The sequence below is a fragment of the Danio aesculapii genome, chromosome 11 (assembly GCF_903798145.1).
Source record: "Danio aesculapii chromosome 11, fDanAes4.1, whole genome shotgun sequence".
NCBI lineage: Eukaryota > Metazoa > Chordata > Actinopteri > Cypriniformes > Danionidae > Danio > Danio aesculapii.
Genome location: NC_079445.1, coordinates 27,684,820 through 27,702,314, shown reverse-complemented (window position 1 = coordinate 27,702,314; position 17,495 = coordinate 27,684,820). Strand labels below are relative to the sequence as shown.

At 35.5% G+C, this 17,495-nt stretch overlaps 1 protein-coding gene across 3 annotated transcripts in view; it reads right to left on the bottom strand.

The window, feature by feature from the left end:
• fbln2 (fibulin 2) overlaps positions 1 to 17,495 on the bottom strand; it is a 118,959-nt gene that overhangs the window by 21,964 nt on the left and 79,500 nt on the right. For 2 of the 3 annotated variants that reach the window (XM_056467742.1, XM_056467743.1), the window contains exons 8-10: positions 16,480 to 16,581; positions 10,094 to 10,234; positions 2,912 to 3,046 (exon numbers count right to left, since the gene is read on the bottom strand). In XM_056467742.1, coding sequence (XP_056323717.1) covers positions 2,912 to 3,046; positions 10,094 to 10,234; positions 16,480 to 16,581 — 378 coding nt within the window. The remainder of the gene's footprint in view (positions 1 to 2,911; positions 3,047 to 10,093; positions 10,235 to 16,479; positions 16,582 to 17,495) is intronic. The other variant, XM_056467744.1, reaches the window with a different exon arrangement.

Genomic DNA, 17,495 nt, shown 5'->3' with positions numbered 1-17,495 from the left:
AACTAATTGCTTATAAATGAATACTAGTTGACCAGGAAAATCTTTATTCGAGGGCAGCCCCAGTTTTTCCAAATCCTACAGATGCAATGCAGCAACCGAGCATGAATTTTCAATGGCCCAAAGCCTGCAATTACTTAAAATCTACTATTCCCATTCCGTCACTTATTACAACAATTATCTCTTCAACTTATTATCGTGCACCAGGCCAAGTCCTGACAAGAATCAGAGACTCTTGCAAAGTTTTCTCTGTTCAAAGGCAACGGTTAGATGTATGTAGGCATCTGCTTTGTGTAAAAACAGAGTGCGGGATGCTTTAGATGTTAGCAAGCGAAAGCCCGAGGCGATCAGCTGTGGCCTCTTTCGAACTGCGAAAGCTTGCAAAATCTGCATTTTACTGTATGGTTTCTGGTTCTTCTCTGCAGCAGATGCAGATGATGAACTCACCATTCTCAGATCCATAGAGAAGTGTGAGATAGAGGACTCTGACCAACATGGAGAACAGTTTGTTATTGATTCTGTCCATATGCATTGGCGAACAGCTCTGATAGTTGGGGGATAGTTGGAACGCTGCCATGTTTTTTTGCTGATTTGATCCCACATAAAAGCAAAGTTCACATAGACATAACTCTCAGCATATTTTCATTAACAGAAAATGCTCTGCGTGCACTTTTAGTGAAATTAAAGCCTAATTGTGTCATTTTTTAAAACTTTTTTTTATAATCAAATATACATAATAGCTACATCTGAAAATGCACTGCATAATAAACCCTACAGTACATTTGGGTTATAAACTTGCTTTGCCCAAATATAAAAACAGTTCTACCCAATAAAAATGAAAACTGAATTTAATACATACATGCTTGAGGTAAAACTGTCACATAGGGTTGCAATTAATTTGTTATTCAGTAATAAAAATGGAAAAAAATGAAAAATAAAATTTCATGCACCGATGGAGATACATTAAATGATCATTCATTCATTCATTCATTCATTCATTCATTCATTCATTCATTCATTTTCGGCTTAGTCCCTTTATTAATCAGGGATCACCCAGCGGAATAAACCGCCAACTTATTCAGCATAATTTTTACTTAGTGGATGCCCTAGCAGCTGCAACCCAAACATCCATACACACTCATTCACACACATACACTACGGCCAATTTAGCTTACCCATTACATCTATAGGGCATGTCTTTGGACTTGTGGGGGAAACCGGAGTACCCGGAGGAAACACACGCCAACATGGGGAGAACATGCAAACTCCACACAGAAATATCAACTGACCCAGCTGAAACTCGAACCAGCTCACTTGCTGTGAGGAGACAGCGCTATCAACTGCGCCACCCCATTAAATGATCAAATATGAGTAAAATAAAACAAATCTTTAAAATTGTTATAAGAAGATTGCTATTTTAAATAAAGGCCTGCTAAAGTGTATCATGGTTTCCACATTAATAATCAGAAATATTTCTTTAGCATCAAATGAGCATATTAGAATGAATTTCTAGAATTTTTGAAGAATTATTTGACACTAAAGTCTAGAGTAATGACGTAGATGTAACTTAACCAGCACAGGAATAAACTACATTTTAAAATATAAATATATTACAAAATGGTTATTTTAAATATTATATTATATGTCACAATATTACAGCTTTGAAAAAATTGTAGGTTGATAAAACACTTTAATATAATGCAGAAATTATAATAAAAGTTTTTTATTGAACATGTTTGATGATGTTTTTTTCTCCTCTAAGGGCTTATTATGCGGTCTCTGCCGCCATCTTGTGGATGGCCAATGTCAACCGTGTTTGGTCAGCTCAATGCGAGTGGCCGCCGACGCGATGTGTCTCAGAAATTACAAATATTTTAAAAATACGCATTATCCTTATAAATAAACTGTAGTTGCAATCTAAACAACTACATTGTTGACTAAAAGCCTCACAAGTACATTATGTTGTCCAACAGCTGCAATATTTATCAAACTGTAGAGTGTCCTCTGCTTGATGCTGTATGTGGGCGGAGTAATATACAAGGGTGAAGGGTAAAGAGGCTGGTCGAGTGCTGTTACAGCTATCAGCCAATCAGATAGATCAGATCAAGAACAGAACTGTTGTATAAAAAAAAAAAAAAAAAAAAAAAATATATATATATATATATATATATATATATATATATATATATATATAGTATTAAGTAAAAAAATATATATAAACGGTAACAAAGAAATAAAACTCTCCTCTTCTAAAGAACTGAAGGCTCCATCTTCTTTATGTAACCTAATACAGGTTGCCAAGTAAGATAAAACATATCAGTACAACCTCTTACATTATATTGTTTTTTTTCTAAGGTCAAGTGGTGTAAAAGTTCCATAAGCCATTGCTTAAAGGTTGGAGAACATTTTCTCTTCCATCTTGATATTAAATGATTTATATTACATTATGTCAAAACATTACGGCATCATAATGATCACAAAAAGTTCCAAAAATTCCTTAAACTGCAAAAAAATGTCTACTTCCAGCAGGATAACACGCCATGTCATAAAGCGCGAATCATCCCAGACTGGTTTCTTGAACAAGGCAATGAGTTCGCTGTACTTAAGTGAACACCACAGTCACCAGATCTCAATCCAATGGAGCACATTTGCGATATGGTGGGATATGGTGGAATGGGACATTGGCATCATGGATGTGCAGCCGACAAATCTGCAGCAAATGCATGATGCTATCATGTAAATATGGACCAAAATCTCTGAGGAATATTTCCAGTACCTTGTTGAATCTATGCCACAAAGGATTAAGGCAGTTCTGAAGGCAAAAGAGTCCAACCTGGTACTAGTAAGGTGTTCCTAATAAAGTGGCCGGTGAGTGTACATGTGTGCATTTATTAATACTGTATCCCCAACTCACCTTCACATACTCCATTTCTCAGCTGGTAACCACTCGAACACAAGATCAGCCTTTCGCACACAAATCCTCCTACTGTGTTCACGCAGCGCTCGTCTGCCCGACAGGTGTGTGTGTTCGTCACACACTCATTCACATCTGCAAAACACAAGCACAGCATTATTTTCCTGAGCTCCAAAATATAACCTCCTCATCCTCACACACAGCCAGAGACATAATGGACAGTTACAACCACAAAATCGGGAAATGGAGAAGCTGAAGCTGGTGGAAAAGCAAGCAGGTGAGACAGAAGTGTAAAAAAGAGAGAAGTCGTGTGTTTCTGTAAGCTGTGGCACATTTTGCTTCTTGTTCTTTAGTGCCAGTGCTGTGGTGAACTGTCAAGATCTTTGGTTGGCCAGATATATTAAAGGCAATAACTCTGGACTATGTTGAAAAAAAAAAGATTGGAAAGCGAGCATGGCCCAGAGAGAGGAGAAAATAATTACTCGAAGCTTAGACAATGGCTGATTTACGGGCCAAGAAAAGGATTCAATCTGTCATGTTATTGCCAGAGTAAATAATTTCAGGCGACCGAGTGGAAATGTTTGTGCTTTCTCCTGCATGGCCACATTAGGACAGAAGAGAAAAGAGCACATGGTACCTTATCTGTTCCATACGACAGCTGCTAACATCACAGAGGAGACAACGGATTTCAATTTTAAGACTTTATTTTGTAGATGCCTAAACTTTTGGATAATAGCAGACTTCTATTTCCAGAAGAGGAAACTTCAGAATCAAAAACTTGTCATGACAGTGACCAAAAGTTTTGAATCTTGTTTTTGAGCAGCAGCACATAATAAAACTGCAAGTACATGCCAAGGTGTAGTGTAGAGGTACACACTACCTGACAAAAGTCTTGTCATCGATCCCAGTTTGTAGGAGCAGCGAATAATAACCTGACTTCTAGTTGATCATTTGGAAAAGTGGCAGAAGGTAGATTTTTTAAGTGAATCATCCGTTGAACTGCATCCCAATCATCACAAACACTGCAGAAAACCTATTGGAGCCTGCATGGATCCAAGATTCTCACATAAACCAGTCAAGTTTGGTGAAGGAAAAATTATGGTTCGGGGTTACATTCAGTATGGGGGCGTGCGAGAGATCTGCAGAGTGGATGGCAACATCAACAGTCTGTGGTATCAAGACATTTGTGCTGCCTATTACATTACAAACCACCGGAGAGGGCAAATTCTTCAGCAGGATAGTGCTCCATCTCATAATTCAGCCTCCAGGATTGGCCAGCCCAGTCACCAGAAATAAACATTATTGAGCATGCCTGGGGTTAGATGGAGGAGGCATTGAAGATGAATCCAAAGAATCTTCATGAACTCTGGAAGTTCTGCAAGAATGCTTTCTTTGCCATTCCAGATGACTTCAGTAATAAGTTGTTTGAGGCATTGCAGAGATGTATGGATGCAGTCGTCCAAGCTCATGGACTAATATACACAATATTAATTCTTTTTCCACTGCACCATGTACCTTTGCCTTTCATATAAGCTACTTCTGAAACCAGATTATCAACTAAAATCAAGTTATTATTTGTTGTTTCTAAAACTTGGATAGCCAACAAAGACATTTGTCAGGTAGTGTAGCTAAACATGTTTAAATTATAAACACCCCCATGAAAAAAAAATCAACAGTTTGCTTGAAAATTCACAGTTTGTCTGGATTTACTGTATTTGTTAGTTATAGGTTTACAGGTTTAAAAGTTACTTTTATCCCAAGTGGCTTACAAATGAGAGTAAAGGAGAACTACAAATATCCGGAGAGCAGCAATATACTGTATAAAGTAGATGCCAGCAGGTTTTTTAAAATTATTAATTGAGTTCTTGTAACAGAGTGTTTGTAGGAAAGTATCTAGTGCATATACAGAGAAAAGAGGAAAAGTCTGTCATACAGAGGGTTTATTAAGCCCATTCATCAATGTGCACACTTAATGTACAATGTTTTCCCGGGAACATGGAGTGTTTTAAAGAAAGTGTCTGGTGCATATGGAGAGGAAGTTTTTGAGTAAATACTTAATTTTTGTTTTATTCTGTAAAGATCTGACTGTGTGTACTGTACTGTAGGTTAGAAAATAGAAATCGGACTTCATTCACCTTAATGGAAAGCAAATTTACACTGGATCATTTTTGCACTATTCAGTGCACCATATACACTGTAAGAAATATCTGTTAATGAACATTTTCTGTATTTTGTGATTCACAAGAGTTTTCCATTTATTTACGGTTGTGAATTGCATTACGCACAAAAAATTGTACAATCTTGTACCAAAAACAAACCCTTGTCACTGGGGCAGTACCTTTTTATGGAACAGAACTGTACCTTATAAAAACAAAGAAACAAATTTGTACCATTGTATACCTTTAAGGACATGATTTGTATCATGGGAAAATCAAAATGCACCTTTGGTTTTTGAAACCTGTAGATACAATATTGTATCTTCTTTAAAGGTACAAATCTAATCCATGAAGGTACCACTACAGTGACAAGACACTTTGTACATTAACAGTGTCAAACTTGTTCCTTTAAGAAATATTAAAAGGCATTTTGCTCTAATCAAAATGTGTCAATTTATTTTCAGTAAATATAAAACATCAAATACATTTATGAAACACATTTATTAAGCAATGTTTTAGTTTACAAAAAAGTTTATTTTTGTGCGAATATACATTTTAAATTTACAATAAAGAATAAAAATACCTTAACATAAATCAAAAGATCTATTTTTGTATTATAGGACTTAATAATTAATGTTTCTAAGTTTATTTAAACATGCTTTTAAATGATGATTCATGTTTTAATATGGACATTATTCATAAATCACTTTGCCTTTCCAGTCATATTTATTTTCATAGATATTGTAATAAAGGAGTTGTCCAACACTTATGTCCTTTCTTTATTGGAACAATTGTGTACATTTATTTCAGTTGTACCATAAAAGGTACAGAACAGTACCATAAGAGGTCTTTTCTGTACTATATAAGGTACAACTTTTACAAAGGTACAAAACTGTTCCTTAAGGAATATTAATTGTACCACCATGTATCTTTTTTTCTGAGAGTGGGAGATGTTGATCGCTGCTCTGTCAAGTTTTGATGTTGAAAATTCAACTCTATAGTTTAACAGTGACTTTTATTGACATTTTAGTAGTTTAAAATAATATAATGTATAAGAAATCATTAATAGAGAAATAAGCCTGTAAAATACCAGAAAATGAACGGGCTCTTTATTACTAAAGTTTTGTAGCATAATAAACAACACTAATCCAACAATTAATTTAAACTATTAAAAATGTTTATAAAAGTCACTTTTTTATTTTTCAGGGTTAAAAGTAGAAGAAAGATTAAGGTCCCATAATGCAATTCAAATGCATAAATATACTGGGGAAAAATGAATCACAAAATATGGAAAACTGCTAATTTACAGATATTTTTTAGCATGTTGAAATCAGTAATTTTGCAAATAAGTACTTCAGCTGCAACTTCAGCATCTATTAGTATTGAAGAGTGATTCTTTAGATTCTAGAGAGCATTGAATTTGAAAGAAAATGTGATGAAAACTGACATGCAGAAAGTGATGTCATCAGAATTGTTGATCCATACAGTTGGTAATGTAAGATGGAGTTGGTAATGTAAGATACAGTTGGTAATGTTAGAGTTGGACTATAAGATTCATATTATATATATTCTAAATATGGATTCTGTCATTGTTTTGAAGCACAGATACACTTAATATTTAATATATTCATTCAAAAAAGCCTCAAACTTAGGCAAATCAAAATACACTGGGGAAAAAAAAAACTATCTGGAAATATGAAAATATAGTACATTGTATACGCACAATGTATGTTCAATGTTGGGAAAAGTTGAGAGAAATAAGGAGAAGGTTAAATAAAGGAGAGATGGCTTACAAAATTGCTGTACCTCCATAACACTGGAAAAAAAAAACTTCCCTCATCCTTCACTGTCCAGCCAAACAAAGTGCAACCTGAAATCATGTTATTGGTTGTGCCAGCTGAGCCAGTTGGGAGTAATGAAAGTCAAACGCAGCCTGACTGCTTAATTTCTTTGATTTGCAACTCAGCAAATTTTCTGTTATTCTGGATATTTCTAATGTGTCACTGAAAAACAAAATATTGTTCATTCTTTCACTCATACATTTTCCTTTGGCTTACAGTTAATTTACACTAAATTGATTGGCAGTAAACAAACAAACTTTAATCATTTATGACGCACGTGGGAATGGTAGGCAGGGAGAGTCACCTCCTTTGCATTAAAGGCACAGGCAACAAAAACAGCTACAATGTCCTAACAGCTCAAATTTGGCATGTTCAGAAAGTTATAATAAATAATCTGAAGGGTATTTTGAGCTGAAACTTTACAGACACATTCTGGAGACACAAAAGACTTATCTAAAATCTTGAAAAGGGGGTAAAATAGGTGTAATTTAACTTCTTCATTATATATTTGGTTAACCAAAACTGTTTCTCTAAAAGCTCCTCTTTTAAGTCAATTCATGACACATCATATGAGTAAATGATGTCAGAATCTTTTTTTTTTTTAATGGACTGCACCTCTATGTCCCATAGTCTAGTTCTCTGCAAAGTAAGATCTTTTTAAAGAGGTTCCTACTTTCAAATGCACATTATTTAGTTTTATAAGGCACAGAGAAAACAGCTTTGACACCTTCTTGCAGTCTGTAGCAGATCCAGCATAGAAGTGTCAACAAGCCGCCTCATCAGCATACACAAGCAGTGGCAGTTATTCAAAAAATTGGCTTTATCATAACAATATGGTGCTCTGAAATGCATTAGAGGATATGCATGGGATGAATAATGTATTTCTGGGAGTGGGTTAGTGCTATTGCAAAGGGATGTGACTGCCGTGAAGCTATTAGGATTATGGTCTGTGAACATTATTTCAACAACGTGATTGATAAGAGTTGAGATGAAAGGGAGACGATGGCCATCTGAGATGGTGGTCAATTTATATCTACATTTTTCTCTAAATTTAAAATAAGTGTTGTGATTTCAATAATAAACTGAAATAGATTTATTATAATATTTTATTTACAAAAAGTGCAAACAATATTAAAACTATAACATGGTTAAAATTAGACTGCTATACAAATAAAGCAAATCAGATGTATTTAAAACACTAACAAAGCATAAAACAAAAACTAAACCTCAAGCTTAAATTAGTTTTGAGTTCAAACCTTTTTTTGTAGAAATCTATTAATTAAAATAATCTTTTAGAAAAATAAAACAATAGATTAAACATCAAATGGTCACACGCTACAATAAGGTTTCAGCAGTTACTGGATTAATTAACATGAACTAATAAAGCACAATATCTGTACAGCATTTAATAATCAACAACTTACAATCAACAACTTTGTTTTCATTAACTAAGGTTAACAAAGATTAGTTAATACTGTAATAAATGTATTGTTCAATGTTTGTTCATGTTAGTAAATACATTGTCTAATACAAACTTATCGTGAAGTGTCATCCATATAAAAGAATAAAAAACAAAGAAATGTATGTTAAGAATTAATAAATACAGAAAGTATAATTATCATTTGTAATATATTAGTAACAATCTGTTTTTAGTAGAGTTTATATTTATCATATGTACACTAACCGGCCACATTATTAGGTACACCTGTCCAAGTGTTCATTAACACAAATATCTAATCAGCCAATCACATGGCAGCAACTCAATGCATTGAGGTATGTAGACATGATCAAGATGATCTGCTGCAGTTCAAACTGAGCGTCAGAATGAAGAAGAAAGGTGATTTAAGTGACTTTGAACATAGCATGGTTGTTGGTGCCAGACGGACTGGTCTGAGTATTTCAGAAACTGTTGATCTACTGGGATTTTCATGCACAACTATGGGTTAACAGAGAATGGTCCGAAAAAGAGAAAATATCCAGTGAGTGGTAGTTCTGTAGGCTGAAATGACTCACTGATGCCAGAGGTCAGAGGAAAATGGTTCGAGTTGATTGGAGAAACGTTGCCTGTTCTGATGAGTCTCGATTTCTGTTGTGACATTCAGATGGTAGGGTCAGAATTTGGCGTCAACAACATGAAAGCATGGATACATCCTGCCTTGTATCAATGGTTCAGGCTGCTGGTGGTGGCGGTGTGATGGCGTGGGAGATATTTTCTTGTCACACTATGAGGTCATTGGTACCAATTGAGCATTGTGTCAACGCCACAGCCTCCCTGAGTATTGTTGCTGACCATGCCCATCCCTCTATGATTACAGTGTACCCATCTGATGGCTACTTCCAGCAGGATAATGCGTCATGTCATAAAGAACGAATCATCTCAGACTGGTTTCTTGAACATGACAATGAGTTCACTGCACTTAAATGTCCTCCACAGTCACCAGAACTCAATCCAATAGAGCACCTTTAGGATGTGGTGGAACGGAAGATTCGCATTATGAATGTGCAACTGACAAATCTGCACCAACTGTGTGATACTATCATGTCAATATGGACCAGAATCTCTGAGGAATATTTCCAGTACCTTGTTGAATCTATGCCATGAAGCATTAAGGCAGTTCTAAAGGCAATATGGGGTCCAACCTGGTACTAGTAAGGTGTACCTAATAAAGTGGCCAGTGAGTGTATAATCCTGCACTGTTGCTTTAAGAGCATATAAAGCAATTCATTCAGAACCTATGAAAACCATTTAAAAATGTCAAAATGTGAAAAATGAAAATAACAATCATTTTCAACGCCTACTCCCTTTTTTCGTCTAGCTGCACTGTAAGATCTCTATTATTTAGTTTTGTATCTGATCCAAGACACCCATTTAATAAGAATCAAACTGTTTTGTAACAGATCGAGATGTTTGCGTATGCTAACCACTAATGCCGGCTCTGTTTTGGTTATGTCTGGAAAGAAAGCAACACAAACTCAACACAGCCCCACAGCTACTCGTGAGACGTCTGAGCAAACTCGGTACCCAAAATGCAACCGCATGTACAGTATGTGAGTTGGTTATGAGAGCATGCCGATGAGGTTTTTTTTGCATTAGTGAGTGTTTATCTGGGCAAGCGATGGACCAACATGCCTCAATAATATGCATGGGGCTCAAAACGATCCCAGTGCCAGTTGAAACCTCTTACCCACACAATCTCTATTGTGGTTGTGAATAAAGCCCTCATGGCACATCTCATTGAGCCGCTCACACTGGTAGGAGCCCTCGTGGTTCTTACACATCTCGTCCAGGGAGCAATTGTGTCTGCCATTCAGGCACTCATTCACATCTATGGTATACATGAAACATGACAGTTTAGGTGGAGGAAAAATAAATAACCTGAGGGAAGATTTTGAGGAAGATACCCATGTAACACTGTAAAATATTTCATACTGTAAAATATTTTTGCTGTTTTTTTTTACTTTACACGATCATGTTTGCTCCATGTGTTACTTATAGAAGCTTGTTTCAGGTTCTAAATAAAACAAATAGAAATAAGAAAAAATAAATATATTTTTTTTAAATTTTATCTAAAAATTCTGACTTAATTTTCTCAGAATTCTTCATTTATTTTGCACAAATCGGATATTGCTTCTTAATTGTATTTTCTCAGAATTTTGAGATATGAAGTTACAATAGTCGAGAAATAGTCGAAAAAATCGAGAAATGCAATGCAAGAAATAAAGTCTGAATTTTGAGGGCCTTGAAACTTATTGAAACAGTCATAATTTTGGAAAAAATGTCAGAATACAGTTGTGACATAAACGGAGAATTGCAAGAAACGTAAACAAAAATGTTTGAACTCACAGTTGCATGTAATAAATTAAAGTCAGCATTTTCTAAAATTGAAAAAAATATAGTCCTGCCATTTTTCTTGCAATTGTGAGGCTTAAAGTCTGAGAAGTGTAAGATAAAAAGCTAAATTTAATTTACATTTAACTTACATTATTTTTGCGACTCGCAACTCAATACTCAATATATTGAGTATTGAGTTGCGAGTCGCAAAAATAATGTAAGTTAAATGTAAATTAAATTTAGCTTTTTATCTTACACTTCTCAGACTTCTCAGAAATTGGGGGAAAAAATAAACAAGGGGGGTAAAGAAGTCAGAATTATTAGCCCCACTGAAACATTAGCCCCCTTGTTTATTTTTTTCCCTAAATTCTGTTTAACGGAGAGAAGATTTTTTCAGCCCATTTCTAAACATAATAGTTTTAATAACTCATTTCTAATAACTGATTTATTTTTTCTTTGCCATGATGACAGTAAATAATATTTTACTAGATATTTTTCTACACTTCTATACAGCTTAAAGTGACATTTAAAGGCTTAACTAGGTTCATTAGGTTAACTAGCCAGGTTGGGGTAATTAGGCAAGTTATTGTATAACAATGTTTTTTTCTCTAGACTATCGAAAAAAATATAGCTTAAAGGGGCTAATAATTTTGACCTCAAAATGATTTAAAAAAAATTAAAAACTGCTTTTATTCTAGCCGAAATAAAACAAAGAAGACTTTCTCCAGTAGAAAAAATATTATCAGACATACTGTGAAAATTTCCTTGCTCTGTTAAACAAAATTTTGGAAATATTTAAAAAAATAAAAATTCAAAAGAGGGCTAATAATTCTGACTTCAACTGTATATGTCTGGTTCTCGAATCTGATTGGCTGATAGCCGTGCAATATTGTGCAATAACAGCACTCTTACGGCCTCTTCATATTGTGTATTACCGCCCACATAGAGTGGGAGCAGATCAATAGACTCAATACAGTTTGACAAATATTTCAGCTATTGGACAACATAATGTACGTTTGAGGATTTTTTTAGGCGAGAATGTAGTTGTCTAGATTGCAGATCTGTTTACTTATAAGGATAGTGCCTATTTTAAATATTTATAATTTTGGAGATCGGTGGCCATCGGCATATTATACTGAAAAGAGAAAAGATGGTTGCACCACAAGATGGTGACAAAGACCGCATAATAAGCTTTTAGAGGAAAAAAAAGCATTTCTTTCATATTTCAAACTACAGCTGATCAAATCATTATAAAACTGGTAAGTGGCATTCTAAGTCGATCTCTCTCTCTTTTGTATGTTGTAGTTCTGTATTTATACCATATAATCTGCTAGTGCAGGGCTATTCAATTAGTGGCCCTCCAAATAGTGTTCCCAAGACATCAAAAATAAATTTAGTTCAGTCGAAAAACAGCAGCTTTAGTTATGAAGTAACATGCGTCTGTTCAATACAGCACGAGCTGCTGTTAAAGCCTGCGCAGAGCGTGAGTCACCTGACATTAAGCGAGTGGTGCGGGCAGCGGAAAAAAACATTCTCAACGCCGCATTTCTGTTGCAAGGTGTGAAACTGCTGCAACTAAACAAAGTGCCACCTGTGCACTAGTTTAAAGTTCCGAGCTTATTACGCACACACACTGGATTGTTATTTCCAATGTAAGAACATATGCCAATATGTGCGCGCAAGCGGAGCAATGCGCTCGCGCCTTCCAGATGCCGTAGCGGTGAAAGCTGTGCGTGGCTTTTAGAGGAATGTAAACAAAAGATATGTTAGACGAATTATTACAAATTATTAAAATGATTATGTATGTATGAACGCAGATGATATCAACAATTCATTTAACTACTTACGTAATTAAAAGCTTACATTTACATTAGAAGTGATAACCATTAAACCATGATTATTCTTCAGACTATATAATCGTACAACCAAAATCTATAATTGTTACACCCCTAAATGTTATGCAGTTCAAAACATAACATATGAAAGTAGAAGAATGTAGAAGAAGCCTACTTAAGCAATCCACTGCTTTTGTTGTGATTTGACATACAACATTTGAATATATTTGTTTTAAAAAAGCCACATTACAATGCACTGATATTGTTTAGTTTCAAAATACAACAAATTTATGTTTTAACCTAGAAAAATCCAATGCAGGTATCTTAAGGAGCAAAAAAACATACAAGCTCTTATATTGCTGTTGTGTCATCACTCCTATTGCAAGTCATATCTTTCTGGCCTCTTAATTGGGATGCTTTTCATGAACTGTCCCCTATGACAAACTAATTGAATAGCCCTGTGCTAGTGTTTGCTTTGCTTTGGATTTTTTTGGGGTTAATTATTGTGATATCCCAATTGCAACAGAGAAATACTGGGAAATCTCTGTAGACTGATGACATTTGATGCCCTTATAATCTTAAAATGTAAGCAAAATCACCTGTTTTGTCATCACTTTAGACATTACGCTAGAGAATCATTCAAATACTAGCTCTAAAGTGACATGTTTTTAAGTAATGGTTTCTGCTGTTCTGACGTCAGCTGCAGATGTGAATGAATGGTGGAAGAAAGTAGTTTCTCATACAAAAGGGTTTTTGAGACTCTTTTATATATGATTATGCAGTCGAACTGTTGTATAAACAATGCACGCCTCCCATATAGTGTATATATACAGCCATATCGCACTGCTACACCACTATATAGTGGTGTTTCTTTGTAACAAATTGTAAAACTTTATAGTACTTTCTAAGTGAAAATTGGTTTTGCACAATTTTTTTAGGCAGTGCAGGCCACCTCCACCATCCAAGTCATGCAGCCATTTAACGAGGTGTGAGATCATATCAGGTTTTGTTTCTAATACTGAGTTTTGCTCTCAATTAATCACCCATTTTATTGTTCTTCAAAGTGGGATTTCTTTGTGGCAAAATCGCATGCATGTGTGTCTTTATGAATCAATAACACGTAATGGTTACCACGTGAATATGGCTTATAAAGACATACAGATGCTCTTGAAACAGCATAGTAAACATGCACACACTGTCTTTGGAAGTGTAGACGTCCATCATAAATTGACTGAAATTTAATACTACAACATTTCATTAAAAAAAATATCCACTTTCCTGCACGGTGTGACTTAAGTTTTTGGCTCCAAAGCCAGTCTAGCTTGATTTTGTTACTGCCAAAGCGAAATCAAGGTTTCTGCCCACCCACATTCAGCATATGGGAACGTTTGACAGAGAGAAACAGAAAGAGAGAGTGAAATAAACTCTTTAAATACAGAGATAACTCAGCGGTGAATACTGCCCTCTCGGCTGAAGCCGTTTCGATTATATTCTCCCTTAAACTGTCCTCACATCCAGAAAGTGCACTGATTTATGGATCCTGCATGTTGAATTATAGTAAGGTGAACATGATGTAAAATTTGACATTTAGGCAAGCTGCATTTTTCTCAAACAACCATATTAATTGATGTTGAATGTCATAAAGTAAAACAAATAAAAAGAATGTGAAACGATTGGTTGTTATATCTATATTCATTGTTGTTTTTCCTTGTCATATATTATCATTGTTTGTCAGATTAAAGAATATGATCCCATTGAGATCTTATGTAAAGGCCAAAACAGAGTATTTTTTGTTAGGCTGAATGATGTATCGCTAATAGTTTGGTCACAGTTGACAGAACTGACTCGCCACTTACTGTTATTAATGCACATCATGTTTTGATATTCTCATCGGCATTTAAAATGGTCAACCCAAGCTCTTCATTGCCATGTACTAAGACTGAAAAGATTAATTTGTTACAATGTACTTATTGAGTAAATACATGTTTTTATATTGTACCTATGCTTGATTGAATACCTGCATTTAATTACATCTCTGACAATATACACACTTGACAATTCTTTACAGTACACCTTAACCCACCCTTAAACCTACCCACACCACCAAGGCTGTCCTAACCTGGCCCGTATCCCATCTCAAGAGCACCAAATGGGTTCTGCAATACATTATGTGCAATGTATTCATATTTTGATGGTAGTACATAGTAGTTCAGGCCACTTAATATAAAGTGAACTGAAAATATTACTTATAGTTTGTTTATGACTGTGCATAAGGGAAGATTTTGCTTTGTGATCACAAAAATGAGCAAAATTGAGGTGAAGAATTCTTTAAACATTTTCAATTTCATATTGAAAACAAGACAAATATTTTAATATGCTAAAAAAAGAAAAAGATTTACTAAATAATTACTTGCAATTTAGGATATTAAGGGTTTTATTTAATTCTTTATTTTGTTATATAAAATTACTAAATGAAGTATTGAGGAAAATACACTTTTAAAAACAGCAAAATAATGTATTTCTGAATACACTACCTGACAAAAGTCTTGTCGCCTATTCAAGTTTTAGGAAGAACAAATAATAACTTGACTTCTAGTTGATCATTTGGTATCAAATATGGCTTATATGAAAGGCCTCTAGATTACGCTTATTTTACCCAAATAAAATATGATCATGCCCTCATTTTTAATTATATAATTGGGACAGTAAGGTCTGACTTTGCTTAGACAAAAGTCTTGTCACTTAACAAAAATAAGGTACAGAATAGAATATAAAGTTATGGTGCTGTGGAAAAAGAATTCATATTGTGTATGACTCCCATGAGCTTGGACGACTGCATCCATACATCTCTGCAATGACTCTAATAACTTACTAATAAAGTCATCTGGAATGGCAAAGAAAGCGTTCTTGCAGGACTCATTCATCAAGATTCTTTGGATTCATCTTGAACGTTTCCTTCTTCAAATTACCCCAGATATGCTTAATAATGTTAATTACTGGTGACTGGGCTGGCCAATCCTGGAGCACATTGACCTTCTTTGATTTCAGGAACTTTGATGTGAGACTGAAGTATGAGAAGGAGCCCTATCCTGCTGAAGAATTGCCCTCTCCTGTGGTTTGTAAGGTAATGGGCAGCACAAATGTCTTGATGTCTCAGGTTGTTGATGTTGCCATCCACTATGCAGATCTATCGATCACCCCATCCTGAATGTAACTAAATGTTTTCCTTTAACAAGCTTGACTGATTTCTGTTAGAATCTTGGGTCCATGCTGGTTTCAATAGGTCTTCTGCAGTATTTGTGATGATTGGGATGCAGTTCAACAGATGATTCACTGAAAAAATCTACCTTCTGCCACTTTTCCAAATGATCAACTAGAAGTCAAATTATTATTCGTTGCTCTTACAACTGGGATCGACGAAAAGACTTTTGTCAAGTAGTGTAGGTTTACAGTATCAGCTGAACAATGAATTTTACTAGTACCCTCTGTGACCCGCTTAGTATATAAAATAAAAACCCTCAAACTGTTCTTCTGCAACACATACCAGTACAGTAAATAAACATGTGGTAAAGCTGTCAGATCAGACAGGATGATGTATATGTGAGACAGCCGAACTGTCGAACCCAGGGCTGAGGTCACTGTTTATTATTACAGTCCGGGTGTAGGAGAGTAATTGGTCATGGATCAGTGAAGCAGCAGCAAGCAGATCCGCAGGTAAGAATATGAAGTTCAGGCCATGAAAAATCACCTGTCATAATCCTGAGTAAAACTGCTATACATGAGCGATTTAGCACAGTAAGGCATTGGTTAATGTGGTCTGACAGTTTTATCAGTGTTTTGTGACAGCAGCGTTGAGAGGAGAGTGTGTATATGTGTTGTTTTACATCTAATTCGAATGCTTTACCTTCACAGGTGTGTCCATCGAATTTCAGAGAGAATCCTGGGTAACAGGAACACTGTGCCAGTCCTCTAACCACAGTACACTTCTGAGAGCACAGCCCATTACCTGAAGAAAGAAGTTGAAGTTGGTTAATGCATCTATCACAGCATACATTACATTAAAGGGATAGTTCATTCACAAATGAAATTTAAATTAACATTTACTTGTACCCTTTATAACACGTTTAGCACATGAAATGACCTTCAAACAAATCATCTGAAACACAGGTTGTGAACGATTTAATAGATTATACAACACAATTGATAATCCAGTGGGAAATTTAAGTCGGGTTTGTATTGGGACTCATTCATTCATTTTCTTTTCGGCTTAGTCCCTTTATTAATCTGGGGTCGCCACAGCGGAATGAACCGCCAACTTATCCAGCATATGTTTTACACAGTGGATGCCCTTCCGGCTGCAACCCATCATTGGGAAACATCCATACACAATCATTCACACACAAACACTACGGACAATTTAGCTTACCCAATTCACCTGTACTGCATGTCTTTGGACTTGTGGGGGAAACCTGAGCACCCGGAGGAAACCCACATCAACGTGGGGAGAACATGCAAACTCCACACAAAAATGCCAACTGACCCAGCCAAGGCTCGAGCCAGCGACCTTCTTGCTGTGAGATGACAGCACTACCTACTGCGACACCGCGTCGCCTATTGGGAGTTAGTTTCCACAAATGCTCACTGTTTTATAGATTATGTTCACCTGTTCCTTGTTTGTTTCCATCTCAATGTATGTAATACTCCCGGTTTCATTTGTTCATTGTCTGTTGTGTCATGTCGATTTGGTGTCTGTATGCTATACTGCCTATTTTGATTTCTTTTGGTCATTTAATAAATGTCATACTGCTGAATATAACATATTTGCACTTATACTTTTATTTCCTGCATCCTCAACTGCAGTTTGACACCTCAGTATTAAATTAGACACAAATTAAGGTTGGGTCGATAGACGATGTCATC